The 20,733-nt window shown below is 48.0% G+C and overlaps 1 protein-coding gene across 6 annotated transcripts; it reads right to left on the bottom strand.

The window, feature by feature from the left end:
- Nucleotides 1-624: 624 nt before the first annotated feature.
- ahdc1 (AT hook, DNA binding motif, containing 1) lies at nucleotides 625-20,313 on the bottom strand. 6 transcript variants are annotated; one of them, XM_085395181.1, is made up of 6 exons: nucleotides 19,730-20,313; nucleotides 8,055-8,249; nucleotides 6,422-7,754; nucleotides 4,569-6,286; nucleotides 2,330-4,090; nucleotides 625-1,469 (listed from the first exon to the last, which is right to left on the bottom strand). In XM_085395181.1, the coding sequence occupies exons 3-5, from the start codon at nucleotides 7,631-7,633 to the stop codon at nucleotides 2,362-2,364; spliced, it is 4,659 nt and encodes a 1,552-aa protein (XP_085251307.1). In that variant the 5' UTR covers nucleotides 7,634-7,754; nucleotides 8,055-8,249; nucleotides 19,730-20,313; the 3' UTR covers nucleotides 625-1,469; nucleotides 2,330-2,361. The 6 variants fall into 6 exon arrangements, with proteins under 6 accessions (XP_085251307.1, XP_085251309.1, XP_085251305.1 ...); XM_085395183.1 differs by having other exon boundaries at nucleotides 625-1,395; XM_085395179.1 differs by having other exon boundaries at nucleotides 2,356-4,090.
- Nucleotides 20,314-20,733: the final 420 nt, after the last annotated feature.

Genomic DNA, 20,733 nt, shown 5'->3' with positions numbered 1-20,733 from the left:
GAGTGAACTCGCTCGCTCGCTCGCTCGCACACTCGCTCACAGTCCCAGACAGCCTGGGCAAAGCCCAATACTCAGGGAGGCTCTAAAACACAGCCACACACAAACACACTCACACCTCCCCCCTTAATCCGGCAAAGAAGCTCAATGCTATAGACGAGATTACCAATGGCAAGAACAGAATGTGTATTTAAATATTTTGCACCTCAGATACATACATGATATGTAACAGACAGATATACAATTTATTTTATTTTTTTCATCACAAAAACCACCAAACAACACAAGACCACAGAAAAAAGAAGGGAGAGAGTGAAAGAAAGAATTAGGCCCCGCCAAGACTTTGGTGTCTGGGAAGCTTCACTCCTTTTGACCCCACAGGCACACACACGCACACGCCCATACACGCACATGTAGGCACACGTACACACAAAAACATGCATGTCACACGAACGCAGCCGCTCCGTCTCAAACTCACACAGAGAAAACAAGAGTCTCTTTGGGGCCGTTGTGTAATTTCAATGTCTCTTTCCCTTTTAGTTAAAACAGCAAAACACAGGATGTTAAGTCTCCATGCTGCAGTATCCCCAACCCCCCACCCCTCCCTCCCACCCACCCCACAGAGCAGAGAAACCATGGCAGAACGCAGAGGAGGGCAAGTTGATGATGGGCCTTCACAGCGAAAGAGAGGCCCCCTGGCTTGGAGCTGGAGTCATATGTACAGATGCTGGTATTTCAAGAGCAGAAACTGATTGAGTCCACTTTTTCTCTTATGGGACACAACACAAGGAGTGCACAGAGAGGGACATTTGCTAGGCTTATGGCATTTCAGAAGTTGATTCGGGCTCAGATGCGGTTCGAGTTTGGGCACAAGACAGAAATGCAGAGCTGAGAGCAGAACACAGTTGCTGGTTTAGCAGAGGAGGAGAGAAAACAGGGGAAATAAACACAGAGAGAAAGAGCGAGTAGTGTGATCTTAGTTTGCCCACATTGCAGATACAGGGAAAAAATAAAATAAATAACGCAAAGATTTGGTGAGTTAGACTTCTAAGGGAAACAGAGTCCTCCATGTATCACAGCAGGACTCCAACGGATGAGGAGATAGGTTTGTCTTTGTCCGTCAGCGTCTGGTATTCATCTGTCAGCTCCTCCTGGCCGTTCCCTCATTCCAGCGTGTGAGTGCGCACACGTACGACTTCATGTGGTCATGTTTAGGTAGTGAACAAATCCGCGCAAGCGTGTCTCGCGTTTGCGCGTGCGTGTGCATTTGTGTATGTGCATGCTCGAGTACGTGAGTTGATCTTGATTGTCAGTGCTGGAGAATTAAAGCTTTAACTGTCCAAAAGCTGGCAGCTAAATTCTCACCCTTCATTTCGCAGTCCCTCACAAAGAAGTCCCCTTAAAAAAAGGAAAAGAAAGAAAAGAAAAAGAAAAAATGTTTGCAAATCTGTAAAAGCTTGAATCGAATGCACCTGAAAGGAAAACGGAGAGAGGGAGAGACAACAAGAGATCAGAAGAGACAATAAAAGTAATATGAGACACTTTCTATTAAAAAAACAAAGATTTTTAGGATATTTTAGTCAGAGCGATGTGTCCATTTTGATGAAAATTGCACTTTTGCATTTCAGCCTAAAGATAAATATATGGGGTTTAACAAGCTAGAGAGGTTTTGAAATACAAACTGCAGCAAAACACATTCAAATTCACCTGTAACCTCCATTAAATTGGCAAAAAGAATGTGCAAATGTGGTTCTAGAGAGTGTGCAGAGCAGGGCTCAAACATGCAACTTTGAACCCATGTCTTTAGCATTGTTTGGTTTGGTTTGAGACCATCCTACACCCTTTTTAAAGTATTTTGTATCTTAGATCTAAAAAAAAGAAAAGAAACAATTTTATTATTGATGTCCTTTCCCCCCATTAGCTCAAAAACAGATTAAAGGTAGCGTCTTTTACTGTAAAAGTTGCTTGGCACAAAATTGCTCATGCACACAGATATAAGCTTCGCACGACGAGGCTTAAATTGTTTTTGATGGGTTATTACTAAAAGGTGACCTGTTCCATTTATCATTGGACAAAAATACTGTTGTTAGTGTTGCTCTGCAAATAAGTGCTATCAGCACACATCGTCTTTTAAGCTGCCTTTACTGTTGGTGTTCTAGATACACTGAAGATATGAATTGGCCTTTTATGATCATGTTTATGGGGTAAGTCTAATAATAACAAAACAGTAATAAAAAAAAAGATTTTGCTTCTACATCCAGTTGAATATTATGTAACATTCATTGCTTAACAGTTTATGGATCTATTTATGCATTTCCACCCTTTTCCATACCTACGTTGTCCTCGACAGTCACTCACCTGCCGTTACAGGCTTGTGACGCTGAAGCTGTCATCACCGGCTGGGTCCAGGAGCTGGCACAGCACCCCGCCACCCTGAGCCGCCTGGGAGGGGTAGCGGTGTCCCATGCCTTGGTAGGATTGCTGGGGCACAGAGTAGCCACTAGTGTCCTCCTGATGGGGCGAGGAGTCCAGGGGAGGTTTGGGGTACGGGGAGTGAGGCAAGGGCCCCTGCCGATGGCCCGTGCTCATGGCGTGGGAGGTCATATCCCGCTTGTGTGGGGTAATGGCGGCGGGAGGGCTGCGCTCCTCATAAAGCATAGGTGTTGCATGGCAATGGAGGCCGGGGCTGGGGTTGGAGTGTGTATGCGAAGGGAGGTGGGTGTTGAGGTTGGTGTGTGCATTGAGGTGGGGTTGATTGTTGGAGTGCGAGAGAGGGCTGCTCTGTAGGTGCGATGTTGGATGCGTGTTTGTGTGTGAGCTCAGGTGGGGCTGTGTGCTGGGATGATGTGCGTCGTGCGGAGTTGGAGTCAGATGTGTGTGCGTGTTTGCATTTGGGCTAGAGAGCGAATTAGCCGGTGTGCTCCCATGTGGACTTGCGTGCGGGTTGCTGTGTGCGTGCACAGCTGTATTTGAGTGAGCGTGTGGGCTTGGGCTGCCGCTGTGCGATGTCTGTCCGTACCAGTAGGGGGAGCTGCAGTAGCTGGGCGAGTCGTACTGCGAAAACTGGGGGTCTTTCAGAGGGGGGCGGTGCGAGGGACTGAGTGCAGTGCCGCAGTGGGGTGTTAGCCGTGGTGAGGGGGAGCAAGAGGGGGAGAAGGTCCTGGAGGGGACAAGGTGGTAGGACTGGTGTGGAGGAGGGGTGGGCTTGGGTGGATAAGGGGGAGAGGAAACACTGGGTGAGAGGGAAGAGGAGGATTCTCCAGGGTATAAGGCCGGATATCGCTCCTCAGAGGATGGTGTGGAGGGGTGGGCAGAATAGGGGGAGGGGTACTCACAGGGGTCCTGGAGGTAGCTGGAAGGTGGCGCAGGATTAGGAGTGGCCAAAGGAGAAAGGCTGCTACTGTCTCCACTGTAATAATCCAGCCCTTCCTGAAACAGCCCGGACCCCTCTGGACCTACAGCAGACACCGCTGGTCCCACCGCTGACGTAGACGCAGCCTTGCCCCTCCCTTTGGATCCCGCTGGCCTCTCCCTCTGACAGGGAGACAGACCTCCTCTGCCTCCTCTCGACCCCCTGCCCCGTCCTCCGACCCCTCCGCGCTTAGGTCCAGGAGCAGGTGTTGGTGAGGGACTGGATGGGGAATCAGAGTGCAAAGCAGAAACTCCTTCTTTTTCTAAATGTGGCTCAGTCCGTTTCCTGCGACCGCGGCCGGGTTTGTTGGTCCCCCCGCCCTGGAAGAGGACATTCTGGCTCCAGTTATAAGAAGGTCCCGAGGCACTCTCATGCCAGTCCATCATCAGCTTCTCCAGGCTGGACAGACTTGACTGGCCCCCTTCTCCACTAACAGAAACAACCTCATTCTGTTTGTACGTGCCACATGTGGAACTAGGGCCACTATTAGTGGCTGTGGAGCCAAGATGTGAAGAGTCAGAAGAAGATTCTGACAAACTTTCAGGGAAAGGTTGTCGCTTGGCCTTCTGGGGGGTGTAGTTTGAGATATCCAAGATGTCTTTGGACTCATTGGATCCATATTCACTATAGCCATGGTACTGAGGTCCAAAGCTGTCTGTTGACCAGCCACTGTAACCTTGTCTGAAAAAAATAAATAATAAGAATACCAACATGTATTATACAATAAATAAAAACACTTAAGCAGTATTTGTGCAAAAGAGTTTTCACTGCTCTTTGTTGCAGTTTCACAAATCAGTAACAGGAGAAATCTCAGTGGCAGGCTATGACAGTGCACTTGTAAGCTGGGTAAGGATGAGGAATATTTAGCCAAAATTTTAATTTTCACAAGGCGGGCATGGTGATATTGAAAATTGCATGCTGGAGTGAAACATTCATCCTGAGAAATATAATCATCAGACGTGATCGGGTTTTTCAGATATCTAAAAGCCTGATTTGCACCTTTTTTTTGTTTATTGTCAAATAAAATATTTAATTACCTACATTTACATTTAAGTTTCATTAAAACCAAGTCAAATGTTTGTGTGATAATTTAAGATTTACTTCCATTAGTTAATGTAGGATTTCTTTTAATGACACCTGAGTGGTAGAAGTGATTTACCTGAAGTTCCACTGATTGGGGTTGTATTGTTTGTAACCCTCTAGGGAGGAGGAGCTGAAGGGGCTACTTTTGGCCACAGACATGTATCCTCCTCCAGGTGACGTCGGCCCTGTTGAGTCCCCCCGCATTGCAGAGGAATGACTTGCACTTGGATATCCACCGTAGCCCCGCTTGGCTGTGGCTTGATAGCTAGAATAACCCATTGGACCGACAGGGTTGGCCTTGCCAATGTTGTTACCAGACCAGCTGCAGTCTGAGGATCTCTGTGGCACCACAGGAGAGGAGCAGGAGTAGCCAGAAGAGTAGTGGCCATAAGAGGCGGGATGGGGGGAGCTAGGAGAGTGTGAGAGAGATGGAGGAGTGGATTTAGGATAGGTAGAAGTGGTGGGGGATGTTTGGGCAAGGCTGGCATAGCTATATGGAGGCCTGCTTGAGGAGCCAGGTGTCTGGCCTGAACCCTCCGCCCCAGAACTTGCACCCTTAGTGCTCCACTTAGAGAATGCGGTAGACCAGTTGTGACTGGTAGCTGGGCTGGATGGCTCGTATCCAGGGGTAGATGAAGCTTTGCGGGGGTCAGACTGTGCGGAGGAGATGTCCAGCAGGTCCGAGGAATCATCAGAGTCGAGCAGTGATCGGAAATAACCAGCGAAGAGGCCTTGTGAGTCCTCCCCAGCTGGCCCAACCCCTCTGCTCCCACCTGGGCTGCTGTAGGCACCTCCCCGTCCAAGCTCACAGGAGGAGAAGCCCCCCCTTGGAGTTCCACAGAGCTGATACCCACCCAAGCCTTTCTGTTTATCCATAGGTCCCTCTTCACCCCAGCCACCTGCCCCATTGGGCCAGTCTTGCCCCATGGACACCCCACTCCCTTTGAATGCACCATTTTTTTTCATACGTCTCCTCCTGACTATTTTCTCACCCCCAGGCACTGTTCCTACTACACCGCCTCCTCTGCCCACCCCACCTCCACCCACACCCTTCCCTCTTTTCCTAGGTAATCCATGCTCAGACAGGGGGCTCAGTTTCCGCTTTTTTCCGATAGATTCAAAGAAGTCACTGAAGGTGCTCTTATTACACTCTCTGCCTCCGATCCCCCCTGCTGCTCCTCCTCCCCGTCCAACACCTCCTCCTCTGCCACCCCGTGGGCGTCTAAACCCAGTGAGCCGGTGGAGCAGGGTGGATATTCCAGGGTTTTCTGAGGGGGTATGAAAACTTTCTGGCTCACTAGGTGTCCAGCAACGAGGGGGGGAGCAGCGGCCAGTCACAGGAGGCTGGCGGTTTAAAAAGGCCAGTTTGGAGAGAACATCCCCATATTCGGTTTTCACATCATTCGTGTCATTAACATAGGATGGATAAGGATAAGGGAGTTTAGTCCGTCGCCGCCTTCGGGGCTTCTTGGGCTGGTCTCCATTACCACCAGGGTTCCCAGCATTTGGAGGCTCCCCCTGTATTCCTGGCAGGGGCTGTTTAGGCGGTCGTCCCCGCCTGCGTTTGAGGATAACAGGGAGCTCTCCGGGAGGGAACATCACCATCACACTCTTTCCGTTGTTTTTCATTCGGAGGAGCGCAGTTGGCTCTCGGGCTGCCTCTGAGCCCTCCACGTTGCCATCATTACTCTTTTCCGTCCCCGTGATCGTTTCCAGATTAGAAATTTTGTAGCTCTTCTGTCGCCGGCTAAGGCTGACTGGAATGCGTGCCACTTTGACAACAATCCTCCTCACCTGTAAAGCAGACACAAAGGTAAAACAGCTGCGACAGCAAATTGACTCAATGTTCATTAGTGAATAATATGACGTTATATGTAATGTCAAAAAGAAGTGGTGATGCAGCGATATGTGACTAAAAAATAAACTTACACCAACAAAACGCCCACGTCTGCCATTACTGGGAGGACATACCCTCAACTCCGCAACGGGTTCCTCCTTCATCGTTAGCAGAGATCCAGGGATTGTGGGCGTGTTCCCAAATGAGAGATGAGGAGTAGCGTGATCGTGGATAGCCTGGGCTGCCTGACGCTGTTTCATTACACTTTTAGGGCCTGCTTTATGAACAGGTTTCGTTGAGGGCCTGGACCTGGATTTAGGTCCAGGTCTATAGCCGAGTCTGGGACCAGGTTTAGGTATAGCTTTAGGAACAGGTTTAGGTACAGTTAGAGCAAGAGCAGTGTCTGTGTGACTGGTAACTGCAGGGAGAACAGCCTCCACAGATGAATGCTCTTCTTTATCACCAACTGCCACCTCCTCCTCTTTTACCCTCCAGATCTTTTCCTCTAATACTTCCTCATCCTCCTCTCCTCCCTTTTCCCTCCCTGCTTTTTTTTCCCCATCCTCAATGCTTCTGCGGAGGCGTGAGGATTTGCGCAGGTGACAGGGAAAGCGGGGACGTCCAGAGCTACGGAGTGCATACTTTTTTTCTGTCTCTATGGGAAGTGGGGAGGAGTCAGTGTTTGAGTTTGGACCAGCAGGGACTGGACAAAATGTTGAGGGCACGTCTGTCTCTGCAGTTCGGACCGGGGCTGCCAGCTGATTGGTGGAGGCAGGATGATTGCCTAGCGCCAAAGACAAGGGCTGCGGTGAGTGTATGGCCTCTGGTGTAAGAGATTTGGAGAGTTCTGGCCCTACAGAAGCTGCGTGTGAGTTCACATCCGTGAGTCCACAGTTCTCCATATTTGCATGAGAAAAAGCCTGTGCATGCACATCTGGGTCTATGTGTGTTTGCATGTTTCGAAACGTCTCTGCAAACGTATGTGTCTCAGCAGTCGTGTGAGTCTCTGTCTGCCGCCGCCGGCAACTGCTGTGCCCCAGCCTCCTCTGAAGATGGAGGCCGTTGGCCAGGGCAGACGGAGAGGAGGAGGGAATGTGGTCGGATGTTACCAGCGTCAGTCCATCATGAGAAGGATCCTGGAACCCCCCCTGGAGCGTGAGCTCCCTGGTCCAGAACTCCGCTCCTTCGAGCGCTTCAAGCTCCTCGAGCCCCGGCACACACCCCTTTTCTTCAGCCCGAGCCTCACCACAGCCCACTGGAGCCCCAGTTTGGCCTGAATGCAGGTGATCTGATAAGCTACTCATTCAGGACACAGTTTTGCTGGCACTGAGGCAGGGAAAAGATGGATGTTTTCAGATTTATGTAAATGGGTATTTCTTCTTTGTAGCTGTCGTCCTCTAACAGCTGGCAAGCAGACTCAAAAACCTAAAGACAGATACGAAAACAATATTACCAACTGAAAAGTAAGCCCATAAATATGTTAAAACCTCCTCCTTGAATTTAAGACATTTAATCCAAACCCCATGAGTCTCCCCACCCCCAAAAATGGCTTTTGCTAAGCATAAATTATGGAACACGTAGAAAAATTTGCAGAGATGTAATTGCGATTGTGAAATCGAATCGTCAACATTTTTGGCAATGGGCCATAAACCTAATCCATGATGCACTCTCCTCTATTAACTGTGCCACCCACACAGCAGCATTACAACATTAGATTACATTTACCATTCATATCCTGTTCAATTTGTTGCTTTTACCAAACGATCATGGCACTGATTCTGATTTTGATTCTGAGTTGAGCCTCACTCTGTCTGCCTGACTGGCTCTGTTCTGCAGGGGATCATTGGGTCATCAATACTGCAGTGGAGAGCTCACATACTTCTCCCTCTCCCCTCTGCTCCTGTCTTTTGCCCATGGTTGCTGGAGTGAGAGAAAGAAAGATAGAGATACAGACAGGGGGAAGGGACAAAGAGTTGAAGAAGGTGGAGGAAAATGCGGAGTGGGGGGAAATGAAAGGAGAAAAAAGAAAGGAGGAGGGTGGAGCAGAAAGAACAAGAGAAAAAGAGATTAGTACATGATGTCACAGCATGCATCAGGCCAGACTAGAATCAGTATTTTGGTGCGGGCTGCACTATCTCATGCAATTATTTTGGAGGATGACTTGCAGTATAAATTTTTAAAGTCTAATTGTAGTTAGTGTTTCATTCTGATGTGTTCCAGCATAGTGTGGGTACAAGCGTATGCTGGTATAAATACTCAGAGGATCATCAATACGCGACAGTAATGTTTTTGCCGCATGTGCGATATTTGAGTGAGAGGACGTATATGTTGTTGAAAAATGCAAAGAAATTCAACTGTTGAATCATGTCGCACAGCAGACATGGGTGCGTGCGCCCACACACACATACACACACACTGTCACTGCTCGTGCCACGTTTCACCAAAACTATTCCAAATGCATTACAAAGCTCTAGACTCTGAGGGTGCAACAAGAATGAGAATGTGTGAATAATCACATCCACCAGGGGGAAGCAGAGAGGTGGTGAATGGAGAGGTGTTAAGAGGATGGAGACATGAAGGTGACAGAAAGACAGGAGCGATGGAGGGATTATAGAAACCCAAAGCATGGGGAGAAGTGCAGGCAGAAGTGCTGTGAAATCTCAGCCCCGTGTGGTGTGAGACTCACATGTGACTGCATCCAATCACAAGTAAACGCAACATTTGCAAACTTAATTTATACATACGCACATGGCTGACTCCCAACACTGTACCGCACGGTCTACATTCAACACAATTATGTCCATCGTCAGATCTCCCTGCCTCCCTCTCCAACATATGGCTCTGATTAGGAGGGAGGGTGAAGGACAGGGAGAGAGAGAGAAAGGCGGGGATGGAGAAAGGGGGAGTGTGAGACATGAGAGAATGGGAGAGTGAATGGGTGAGAACATATGAAAAGAGTGAGAGAAAAAAGAAGAAGAAGAACAGGAAGGTGAAAGATATGATTGAGTCGGTAGCGGGGCAGAGACAGGCAGACAGATTTTTGGCAAAATGAGGGAGCAAAAGTTGGTGAAGAGGAGGCGAGAGGAAGACAAAAGAGTAGAGGGAGTAGAGGAGAAGAAGTGGGAGAGTTTCGCTGTAGCAGAGTTTTGCGGCTGCACACATGGAGCAGAGCAAACCTCGGTGCTCTGCTGCTCTGAGGAATGACACAACTGGGACAGACGAACATGGAGATGAACACAAACACGCTAAACATACTTTCTTTAACCCCCCTCTCACCCACACAGCCCCCCCATTCCCAGCGCTACCTCAGACTCCCCCACCCCTCCTCCGCCTCTCCCACTTTCATTCTCACTTTCTCTCTCGTCTAATTAACAGCGCTCATTAATTAAGGCTTCATCTGACCAGTTTGTGAGAGAACAAGAAGAGCACATGCTTTAATTAAGCATTGCGTCACATGCGCTCGCTGCGCTCACGCACACACATGCGTGCACGCGCTGTCACTCAGAGGCGCACACGCACCAGCGACACATGCCAGCACGCAAACGCGCATGCAAAACATGCCCCCACAGCTCCATCCTCCCACACACTCGCACATCGATTTACACATAAAGACAGACATGTCACGCACACATGTGAACCCATGCACGATCACACGCCAAACAAAGACAAACATGCAAATATCCCTCTACTGTGCTCTGCGGGGGGTTTTCTGACAGGGTTTTAGATGCCAGCCAATCAAATGCTCCCACTGTGATTCATTGTTTTAAGCAAACACTCCTGGCATCCATCAGCCGCCATTCCAATGTAATCACCGTCATACGTAGTGAATGCGTTTTGGTGCATTTTTTGCTGTGAATGGCTCTGGGGCTTTGGAACACACAGTCGCGTAGTATTGTCTCTGTGAAAACAGCCGAGGGTGCGCGCTGCTCCCACATGATGATCTGTTGAATCTGTTTCACAAAGAGCAGCTCTCGTATGAATGATACTGTTTGAACAGTTTTCATCTTGCACATTTTCTTTTTTTTCTCGGAAAACTTTTAGGTCTAATTGTGCAAGCGCGGGGGAAAGGAAACAGAGGGAGCGACACAGAAAGAGAGAGACTCGAACCTCTCAATTTCCAGTTTGGGCCACTGGCCTGTTGGTGCTAGTCTAAGAGGCGCAATGACTCTGTACATGGTAGCTGTAAAGCATATCTATTCTGTTCCCATCTATCTCACTGCCACAAAGGCTTGCAGACTCACAGGCCTGCCAGCAGAAACCCTCAATGAGGAACTAGAACCAGTGTGTATGGTTGTGTTTGTGCGCGCACGCACCAGTGTGCTCGTGTATAAGTGTGTCTTCCTGGGTGTGTTTGTAAAAGCACTCACTGAGCTCTAACGGGTGTGCAGTTGTTGCTAAGAGACAGGCAGCAGCACCGAAACAGCATGGGGGGGGGGGTGTAAGGGAGGGGGGGGGACATAGAGAAGAGAGTGAGTGAGAGAGAGAGAGAGAGAGGTGGTGAGGGGAGGAGGGGGCTCCACCGAGAGGTTTAGACAGATAAGAAGAAGAAGGGGGGATGAAACAGAGGGAGCAAGATGGAAAAAGTGTATGTGAGGCCAGCAGAGAAGCATGAGAGGTGGGGAGGGGGAAGTGGGTCAAGGGGTCCGCAGAGGCTGAGTGACAACGCGCAGCGGCTCGACTACACCGTCAGGCTCTCGTCGCTCCATCACCTCAACCCTGACGCAACCCCAACCTTCGGCTCCAACAAACATACACGCAACAATAAAATCCTTCCACGGAAATCATCGGTGAACGGAAACATGAGAAAAACACAGCAACAGTGTGTGTACTTTCTAAAAATGTAGCAGACACGCGTGCAGGCAGCGGTTTTGGGGTGTTTACCCCTTTTCCATAGGTGAATGCAAGGCTGATATTGCTCACATTTGGCTATTTGATCATAATTTTAAGTCTTTGTAGATGCGAGGCTTTATTGTTTGCTTGTTTGCGATTGGTTTGATATCCAGAATATAACGTTCGGTTATCCAACACTTCTCAATGAGACACTGTGACCAAGCAACTTGTTGAGTCGTTGACTGGCGCTGTCGCTCCAGCTTCACACATTACACATTACGTAGTGTCAGTACCATATAGGAGCATTACTTGATGTTGCACTTTAACACTTTGGCCCATAAATGCAACATTTGACGATCTACCCTGTATGATGAGTTTTGACACCTTAGTATATATCAGTGAAGACGTGGTTAGTAAGAAAAGCGAAGTCCACCCTCATAAATTCAGATCCAGTCATTTTGTTGGGCCTGAAATATGACAGAAACTGCTCAGTTCAGAAAAGACCTTCAAGGGTTACTCCTAGTAGGTTTTCAAGGGTTAAGGAAAGACAATACAGGTAAATCGATATGCCACACTTGATTACTTACATGAAGGTGTTTTTGTACGTACTGGAAGTTCTGCTGAGGTTTCAGGTTTACGTATGCAAATAAGGCATTATCTATCTAAATATGAACTAATCTGCCTACTTTTCCAGAAGGGAAAACTGAACACCAGATAAAGCCAGGATCACAATTCTTGTTACATTATAATATTTATCTGCAGAGTCAAAGGGAATGTCGTTTGGCACTTTATAAATTGGAAAATGCTGTTCACAACCAGAAAAGGAAAACATTTTTATGATTAAATCATACTATAAATCAACCTCTGAACAATATAGGGACAAATCTCTCTTCAGAATATAGACGGGAATAAAACTGAAGAGTCTGGTGTATGTAAAGTGGAGAGCTCCAGCTCAGAGTGTGAGAGACTCTAAAGCTACGAATTGTAAAACTGTCAACACATTTTTATTGGAAAGTAGTATTTACAGGCAAAAAGTTGGAGCATTAGTAGTAAGTCATCGTGAAACTCTTATCAGTCAATTCCTTGTAGTGAGACAATACAAGTTTATGAAATTTTATGTTAACTTATGTTAATGAGGTATTATCCTGTTAAATATGCGCTAATTTGCATAAATGCCCAGAAGAGAAAGTCTGGAAGAGTAAAAGTACTAAATGTGAGCAGTTTCTTTCCATTAGTCTGAAGGAAGACTTAACTTTGTTCATTCTGAGCTGCATTACAATACACAAGAATATCCTCATTTAACATGAGCTAAACCTAAACAGAACTTAGACATCAGCTTTAAAATAGCTGTCTGACATTTGGATAATAGGTATTTTTTCCCTTCCAAAAAAAGTTTTCAGTATTGAATCTTTATTAGTTTAGCCAATTTCTCAAAAGTTTTAATTTAACTCAATAAACAAAGAGTAAAACTCAAGTTATAAGGTCCTGTCTCAACTGCAGTGCACTGCAGCCCAACAGGCAAAAACAGTGAGCAGCTAAGCTTTAACCATATGCAAACTCTTCTGATCAGCAGACCTGGGTTGTCTGAGAGCTCGAGGTGCTGGTAAGTGTGCCAAAGCGGTGTTACGTACAGACCGCCGACATCCCCGCACACAAATTACCATCAACATCCCCTCAGAACAAAACCGAACCCTGGTGAGCTGCAGCTCCATCCACACACGTCAGTCAAACACAGACAGTCCAAGGAACACCCTTTACATACAGACCCCCCCCCCCAAACACGCATACACCCACCCACCCACACTTCTTTCACTCTGACCTCTCCTCTCTTTCTCACCCACTCACATCCCACCCGTCCTGCTGCCCCCCCCCCTCTGCAACCACCTTCCCAGCTGCAGGAAATTCCTAATGATCTCCATCATCAGTGCGCGCGCTGTATCTCCTGCCAAGAGTAGGCGTGTGCGCGCACGCACGAACACACGCACGTACACACACCAAGGATGCACACGAAGCATATCAATGAGCAGAGACCAACACATAAACCATATGTGCAGACAAACAAAAAGAGGCAGACAGACAGAAACGCATCTAACGTAAACAGACTTCACACAGAGCAGATACAGTGGCAGCTCAGCCAAGGATGCACACAGGGGATTGGAGAAGTAGCTCCAAACACTAGACAACACAAAACCAGGACCCTCCACCACCACTACCACCAACAACACCCCCCATTTGACTGTCTCACTGTCTGCCTGTCTCTCTCCTGTTGTTTCTGCAGGAACCTACATGCTGTAGTTATTTTAAGACGAGCAGGACCGTATTACTCCTTCCTTCCTTAGCCCCTCCTCACTCCTCTCTCTCAATGTTCCTTCTCTCATCTCCCCAGTACCCCCCACTCTCGCACCACCACTACCACCCACCTCCTGCCCCTAGTTTCTCTCCCACAGCTCCCACTCCCCAACACCCCCTTCCTCATCTTCAACTCAGCCTGACACTCTCTCCTCTCTCTCTCTCTCTCTCTCACTCTCCTGCAGGCAGTTTACTGGCGCTGCTGATGGCCGCCCCTCATTCGGGTCATGTGACCAACTGCGCCAGCTGGGCACAGCGAGGAGTGTGCACATGTGCGCACACATTGAAACACATGAACAAGGACACACATACACAGGGATATGTCTGGAAAAACACACACACATACACACACATACACAAACACATGCAAATACAGGAAGATGAAACCAACCACTTAGGTGCAAATACAGAAACACTCCCACTTACAGTTCACACAGGTGCGCACACACGCAGACACACACGCTGAAGCACGCTACACGCTGACACTGATGAAAACCCACACTTAACAGCCACACATACCGGCACACGTGAAAACAGTCACGCACATCCAGCGCACACATTGAGGACACACAAACCAGATGCTTGGACCCCGACACACACTCAGACCTTGAGGCCAGTGTTTTGGAGAGGGGCCTCCGTGCTGCGGCCCTGACTTCCTGACTCCTCCTCCTCCTCCCTCCATACTCCTGTTCCACAGTTGCTGTGGGAGACGCTGCTGCAGCGCCCGTTGCCAAGGAGAAGGCTGCTGGCTGTTTGAACAACAATGGCCGCCTTGTGAACATTCCAACTGTAGGTACTGACAGCTCATCAGCCACAGCCTCAACATACACATTTCTCAGAAAGCGCGCACGCACACACACACACACACGTGTACGGCTGACACTACACACCAGCGCTACACCACTGTACCTCTCTGTGCTGTGGTTCTTGGCCTCAAGCCTGTGCGAGGTAACACTTTCAGACACAAACACAATGAGGCATGTACACGAAACACACATACACACATCTGTGCACGCTCTAAGAAATTATGACTTCTGCTGAGAGGATAAGAAACCCTTCCGTCCCTCTCTGTCTACCTGCATCTCTTTACCATTGCTCTCTCTCTCTCTCTCTCACACACACACACACACACACACACACACACACACACACACACACACACACACACACACACACACACACACACAATTGGTGCGCAGTGCATTCATCCATCTTCCCCCTTCTCCCCGACTAGTCTCTGTCTTTCTCTCTTATCTCTTTCTCTCTCCTCCCCCCTCCACAGCCTCCTGCTTTCAGTCTCTCACTTGCTCCTCACTTGCTCATCCCCTGCCTCTCTCTCTCTCTCTCGCCGTCTCCCTTTCCGTCTCAGGAAGTGTGTGTTCTCACTCTCACGCACGCACACACTATCATCCTGGCACGCACATATGTGGAGGACACACATTCACACATAGACACACACACACATATATATCGAGAGAGAGCCGCTCACAATCTCTTTCTCTCTTGGAAGGTAGCGAATCTTTTCGTCCCTTGGGGGCATACACTTCCTCAGAGAAGGAGGGAAAAGGGAAAGAAGAAAGAGAACTAGAAACAAGGGTGGAACGGGCAAGAGAGAGGAAGATGAGGAGGAGGAGGGAGGAAGACAGACAAGAAGGGTAGAGAAGAAAGGAAGGGAAGAGGGTGAGAACTATACTCACAGTGGGGATTTATAGACAGACCCCTTAGTGCTCTGATTATCTGTTCATATTGATGGGACGACATTGAAGCCACGCTGGTGGAACGTTGAGACGGCGCTGAAGCCAAATTGGGTGGGGGGGGGGGGGTTTAGTAGGGGGGTGGGGGGGGTGCGTGTTGAGGAGAATCACTAACAAGTCTCTGCTTAACCTCTGACTCACTGTTTTTAAACACACATACCCAGACACATGTATACTCACACACAGCTGTAAAAAAAAAAAAAAGACAGAAACTCTAAGAAACACAAAGCTGCACATGTGCAGATAGGTGTGTGTGTGTCTGCGATAATGATGATGCGATCGTGTTGTGTGCCCAGACACGGAGAGATGCTTCTTGTGCGTGCGTGTACGTCTGTGTCTGCGTGTTTTCCCCATCTCTCGCTCCTCTTTAATAATTGAGCTGATTCTGTCCAGCTTGTTAGGGAGGTACACAGCAGCTTCACACTCTGTCTTTCTTTCCTTCTCATCCCTTCTGCGCCGGTCAATCCTTCCCTCCCCATACTTCCATCTTTGCCGCTCTCCCTTCATTTATCACCCTTTCTCCTTCCTGACCCCTCTGTCCTCTCTCTGTCTCATGTGCTCTCCCTCCCTCCGTCCCTTCCCCCAGCTCTCTTCCCTCACAAATCCCTCCTGTTCTTTGACCTCTCTCTCGCCTTCTCCCTCAGCAGCCTCCCCCTCCACCCCACTGCCCTCCATCATCCCTCTCCTCTTGCCTATCCCCACACCCCGCCGCACCTCGCTCCATCCTCCGGAGGTGAGAGGTCGGTGCTTCCTCTCCACTGTCAGACTCAAACCGGCTGCAACCAGACCCGTTGGAGGGGGGGTATGGGAGGTAGGGGTAAGGGGGATGAAGAGAATGAGGACTTGGGATGAGGAAGGACATATAGGAAAGGAGAGGCTGAAGGAGTGAAAAAGACAAGTGAAAGGAGGAAAAAAGAAAGGTGTGTTGGGGGAGGAGGGTGGCACTGACTGGAGGACAGGTGTATGGAGAGCAGTGGGGTTAAAGGAAGGAAGGAGGCGAGAGAAAAAGAGAAGGGTAGATGTCTCCTCTTGAGTCACCGCTTTTGGCGCGGAGGAGCCGTTTTATGAATGTATCGTGTGGGAGGTGACAGAATGGAGCATACAAACACTGCTTACACTAATGCTAAACGGTTGCTGTGTGTGTGGGTGCATCCGTGCGTGTGTGTGTGTGTGTGTGTGTGGGGGGGGGGGGGGGGGGGGGGGGGGGGAGTTGAACCACGTTTACCTGCCTGTGGCAAAAGCTATTTCACTTCAGGTAACCATTAGATTAAAAAGAGTCATAAAAGACGGAACCCTTCACCCCAAGGACAAAGTAGTGACTAATTATTATTTTTTGCCAATAGTGGCTTGTTGCAGAGAAAAAGTTTTTAAATATGCCCAAACATGTCCTTTCACTCTACATTTAATTTAGAGGTCTTTTAGTACATGATGTCAGGTTTTTTTTCCTCCTTTTTTTCCACCAATGATTTAGAAACAACAGCAAAATAAGCATTAATTTTGTTTGTATGGCGATACTCAACTTAGGCTCAGAGGACAAATCAGACCCACCAGAGGATGCCAGCTGGCTAACTCCTTTAATAAAACTGACTGAAGAGGTTCAGGTTGTGTTTGAGTGGTTTACATGTAACCGTTTGGAGCTAAAGCACAGTGGAACAACTGGATGCAGTATGATATGTTACATAGGTCTTAAAAAAAAGGTTGGGTCTTTTTAATGTTTATTTGTTTTATACTAGAAATATTATTGTTTGTTTATTAACTGGCCTCTGGCCTCCTGTCATTGCATAAAGATGGCCTCTGGGCAAATCGAGGTGAAAATCCCAGCTTTAGAGAGAACCGCTAACAACTCTGAACGCTATCCAACCAAATTCTGTTGCTTTGAGGACAGTGAATGGCTTATTTGTGGTGTGTTGGTTAATCTGTGCTCTGCAATCAGTTACTTCTGTATTTTGGGAGGCATTTCAAGTACAAAGTATTATTAATTGCTGGACTCATTTAAGATAATGGTTTAAATTCCCTTTTCCCTGAGTGCTGCTGTGAAGGGTTCAGAGTTGAGAGCCACAATGATCTTCAGCTGTTGTTTAAAAAACAACAAAAAAAACTTCACTTTGTTGCATTCAGCCAGTTTTGCACACAGCTAGAAGGCAGATGCTTTGCAGAACTAAGGAGAGTCCTTTCTTTTTGGAGAATAAGCATTTGAACAGATCCAATCTCCTATAGGATATCCTTTCAGATTTAATCTCCGCTGTTTGCATTCAAGAATGCACCAATTATGAAGCTATGAGCCAGTGCAGATTTTTATAAAAATTTGCCAGAATGGTGGCATTTTTCTGTTTTTTTTTCTCTTTTGTTTTTTGTAGTTATTTATTACACCTTGACAACAAAGAAACGGAAATCTCCAGTATGACAAAAATAACTCAACTGTTTCAAAGTCTTTCGAATCATCCTCACAATATCTTTGAAGGTTTAGCCAGCACAAAATTGGTAAACATTATTTTATGTTAGATATTTGGCCAATATAAAGGTGCATCCCGATTTGTGTGTGCGGCTCAACTTAAGCAGATGATTTGTCACAAGACCACAGAGAGTTTTACTCAATGATCCTGGCTCTGACGTGAAAAGCCCTGTGTGCAGAGTTGATGCATCAAAACCTCCATTCAACAGGTTGCACCATCCTGCTTAGCTCAAAACTTGCCAAGACACTGAGAAATCAGTGGAAGTCAGTGGCTATACTGTACCATTCCATGCCCTGTGTGTGTGTGTTTATGTGCGTGTGTGTGTGCGTGCGCTTATAGGTGAATATGTGCGTCCATTCTGTCTTCTCCATCTCCATGACGACCTCCATATCAAGGGGACGTCTGACTATGGCAACCTCACATGCTGATAGGCAGAGAGAGAGGAAACAGGTGATTGGTTGAGCTGTCGGCTGTCATATCAGCAGGGTGTATCTTTGTTACACGCACACAGACACACACATTCAAAACACGCACACACACACACTGACTTGTCTGTGCCATCAACCTATACGCCTACAAACTGCAGCAAGGCACAAACAAAAGGTACCTCCAAAGCACACACACACTCAGATTTGAGACGAGATGTGGTGTGTTAGGTGCGCTGACCCTGCCAATGAGGACAGGAGGAACATCAACGGAGCTACAAGGCCGTTGCTATGACAACTAGCCCCGCTCACACAGGTAGGAAGCACAATGGGCCTAAGCTGTTATATGTTCACATTCCCTCTGTTTGTCACTCACTCTCTCAAACACACACACACACACTACCATGCACTCAAGACAAGTCTGACAGACAGTGGCTGAATGCCAAGGTAAGGCCATTTCCTTTTCATTCCAGCATTCAGAGGGTTGAAATTATTCATTATGTCCAAGTGGACCTGCCAAAAAGAGAACTCACTCTTCAACCAGCCACTGAGAGAGTGAGACTGTGTGAGTGAGAAACAGACACAGACAGACAGACAGAGCATCACTCTGCATACTAACAGCACCTGCACTAGGGCAGCCTGTGCACGTCTCTGAGGGGCCCTTAAATAACGAACTGTCACTGCCCAGACACTGACATTGACTTCTCTCATCCCCTCTTCTTCTCCTTTCTTGCACTTCCTCTGCACCCTCTCTCTCTCCTTTTTTTCTTTGCACCCCCTCCCTCCTTTTCTACTAAACCACAGACAAGAGCTGATAATCACCACCATGAGTATGCCTTGTCTCCAACACACTGCCTCTGTTGCCACTGCAGGATGTGCTGCTGCTGCGTCCTGCCTTATTGCCGTGACAGATCTGGGGGGCTGCCGAGAAGGAAACCAGAGGGCTGGATGGATGCTCTGCTTCAGAAAAACATCTGTCCGCCAGCAGGAGTTGTGCTCACAGCTACATCTGTACTACATGCACACTGATATGTAAATATATAGATATTAGAAAAGTCCAATCAAGCTGACCCACAGGTAAAAATCTGTGCAGACATTAAACGAACAGAAGAGAACATATGTGTGTGTGGGTCTGTGTTTGTGTGTCAGAAGTGTGACAGTACCCGGGGTGCTACTGTACACTGCTGCCCTACCTTCACTGTACATATATATTCAGTGATAATGAGGCTAAGAGGTGAGAATCTTGCAAATAGTGAGGAAAAATAGGTGAGGGTACACTGGGTTCACGCACGGAACTACACTGCGCGCACGCGCGTGTGTATGTGTGTGTGAGCGCACGCGCGTGTGTCTGAACATCATCATTTAAGGTCTAACCACACACACGCTGCATGCCCACAGTAAAGCCCAGATGACCCAGCAGCACGAGCGGCACGCATGCAGAGCTCCGTCCAGGTGACTGCGCCGATGAGGTTAGTGTAAGAAAAACATTTTTTTTTAAACTCAGAAAGAAAGCCAGAGGTGCGCAGCACAGCTGGCTGAGTGGACGGCGAGCAAAATTTGAATGTTTTGTACATAGGTCGCGCACTCACCAAGGGACACAGAGTCTGGGGGCTCGCGCTGCCCGCTGGAGCTGTTGCGGTGTCAACGCTGGCTAGGGGCTCGCGCAGCTGTCGGCGGCGGCGCTCACTCCTCTTCCCGCCCGGGTCACGGAGCCGTTGCCTTGACGGCTGCAGCCGTCAGCGAACAGCATTCCCCCTTCATCTCAGCTCCCCGTGTCGGAAGGAGATAGTCCTCCCACATCAATGTAAACGCTGTATTCTCCCGCCGCGCGCCACCGTCTCGAGCGGCTCAACAGAAAAACCGCTCCTCTGGCTCACATCAATATCTGCACCACAAAAGACGGGAAAGCAAAAAAACAGAAAGGGGAGAAAATGTAAAAAATAAGGAGCAGGGGTGCTGCTTCACCGTCCTCTTTCTAATTCAGGTGCTGACACAGCCGCTTGCGAACACTGTGCTTCGGTTTGGGGTGACAGGCGCGGGACTCCCCACTATGCGGGAGGCGAAAATCGACCGTGCGCCCGTGCGTCTCTGCCTCTGCAATTCCAGCTCTCTGTCTCTCGTGCGCTCCGGTCTCGGCTGTGCCTCTCCAACGTGCCTGACTGTCAAAGCCATCCGGGCACCCGTAGCTGCCTTTACTTTACACCTCTGGAACTATGGGAACAGTAGTCTTCTGAAGAAAGAAAGCGAGTCACGGTGACGTTAGAGAGAGCGCAAACAGCAGCAACAATATCATAAACCATCGGGTCTTTATTAATAAATAAAGACCCGATGGTTTATGAAACATTTGTTATTAATAACTTTCTAATAACAGCTTATTCAGGGCTCTGTGGTAGATAATGCTTCAAGTAATATGAAGTAAAGTACAGCATCATACTCAGGTGATGCATAAACGTTAGGCACTGGTAAAGGAATCCCAAAGTAAAGAGTAAATAACTAATATTATAACAATCAGCAATGGATTAATGTGAAATTAAATTGATTTACTGAAACAAATGAAGGAATTAATAAAGATTTACTGATCATAGTATCTTCC

Source organism: Rhamphochromis longiceps, linkage group LG22 (assembly GCF_057381845.1).
Source record: "Rhamphochromis longiceps isolate RC_006_pf linkage group LG22, R_longiceps_female_GT1.1, whole genome shotgun sequence".
NCBI classification, from domain to species: domain Eukaryota; kingdom Metazoa; phylum Chordata; class Actinopteri; order Cichliformes; family Cichlidae; genus Rhamphochromis; species Rhamphochromis longiceps.
Note: the sequence above shows the minus strand (reverse complement) of the source record. Positions and strands in the feature narration are given on the sequence as shown.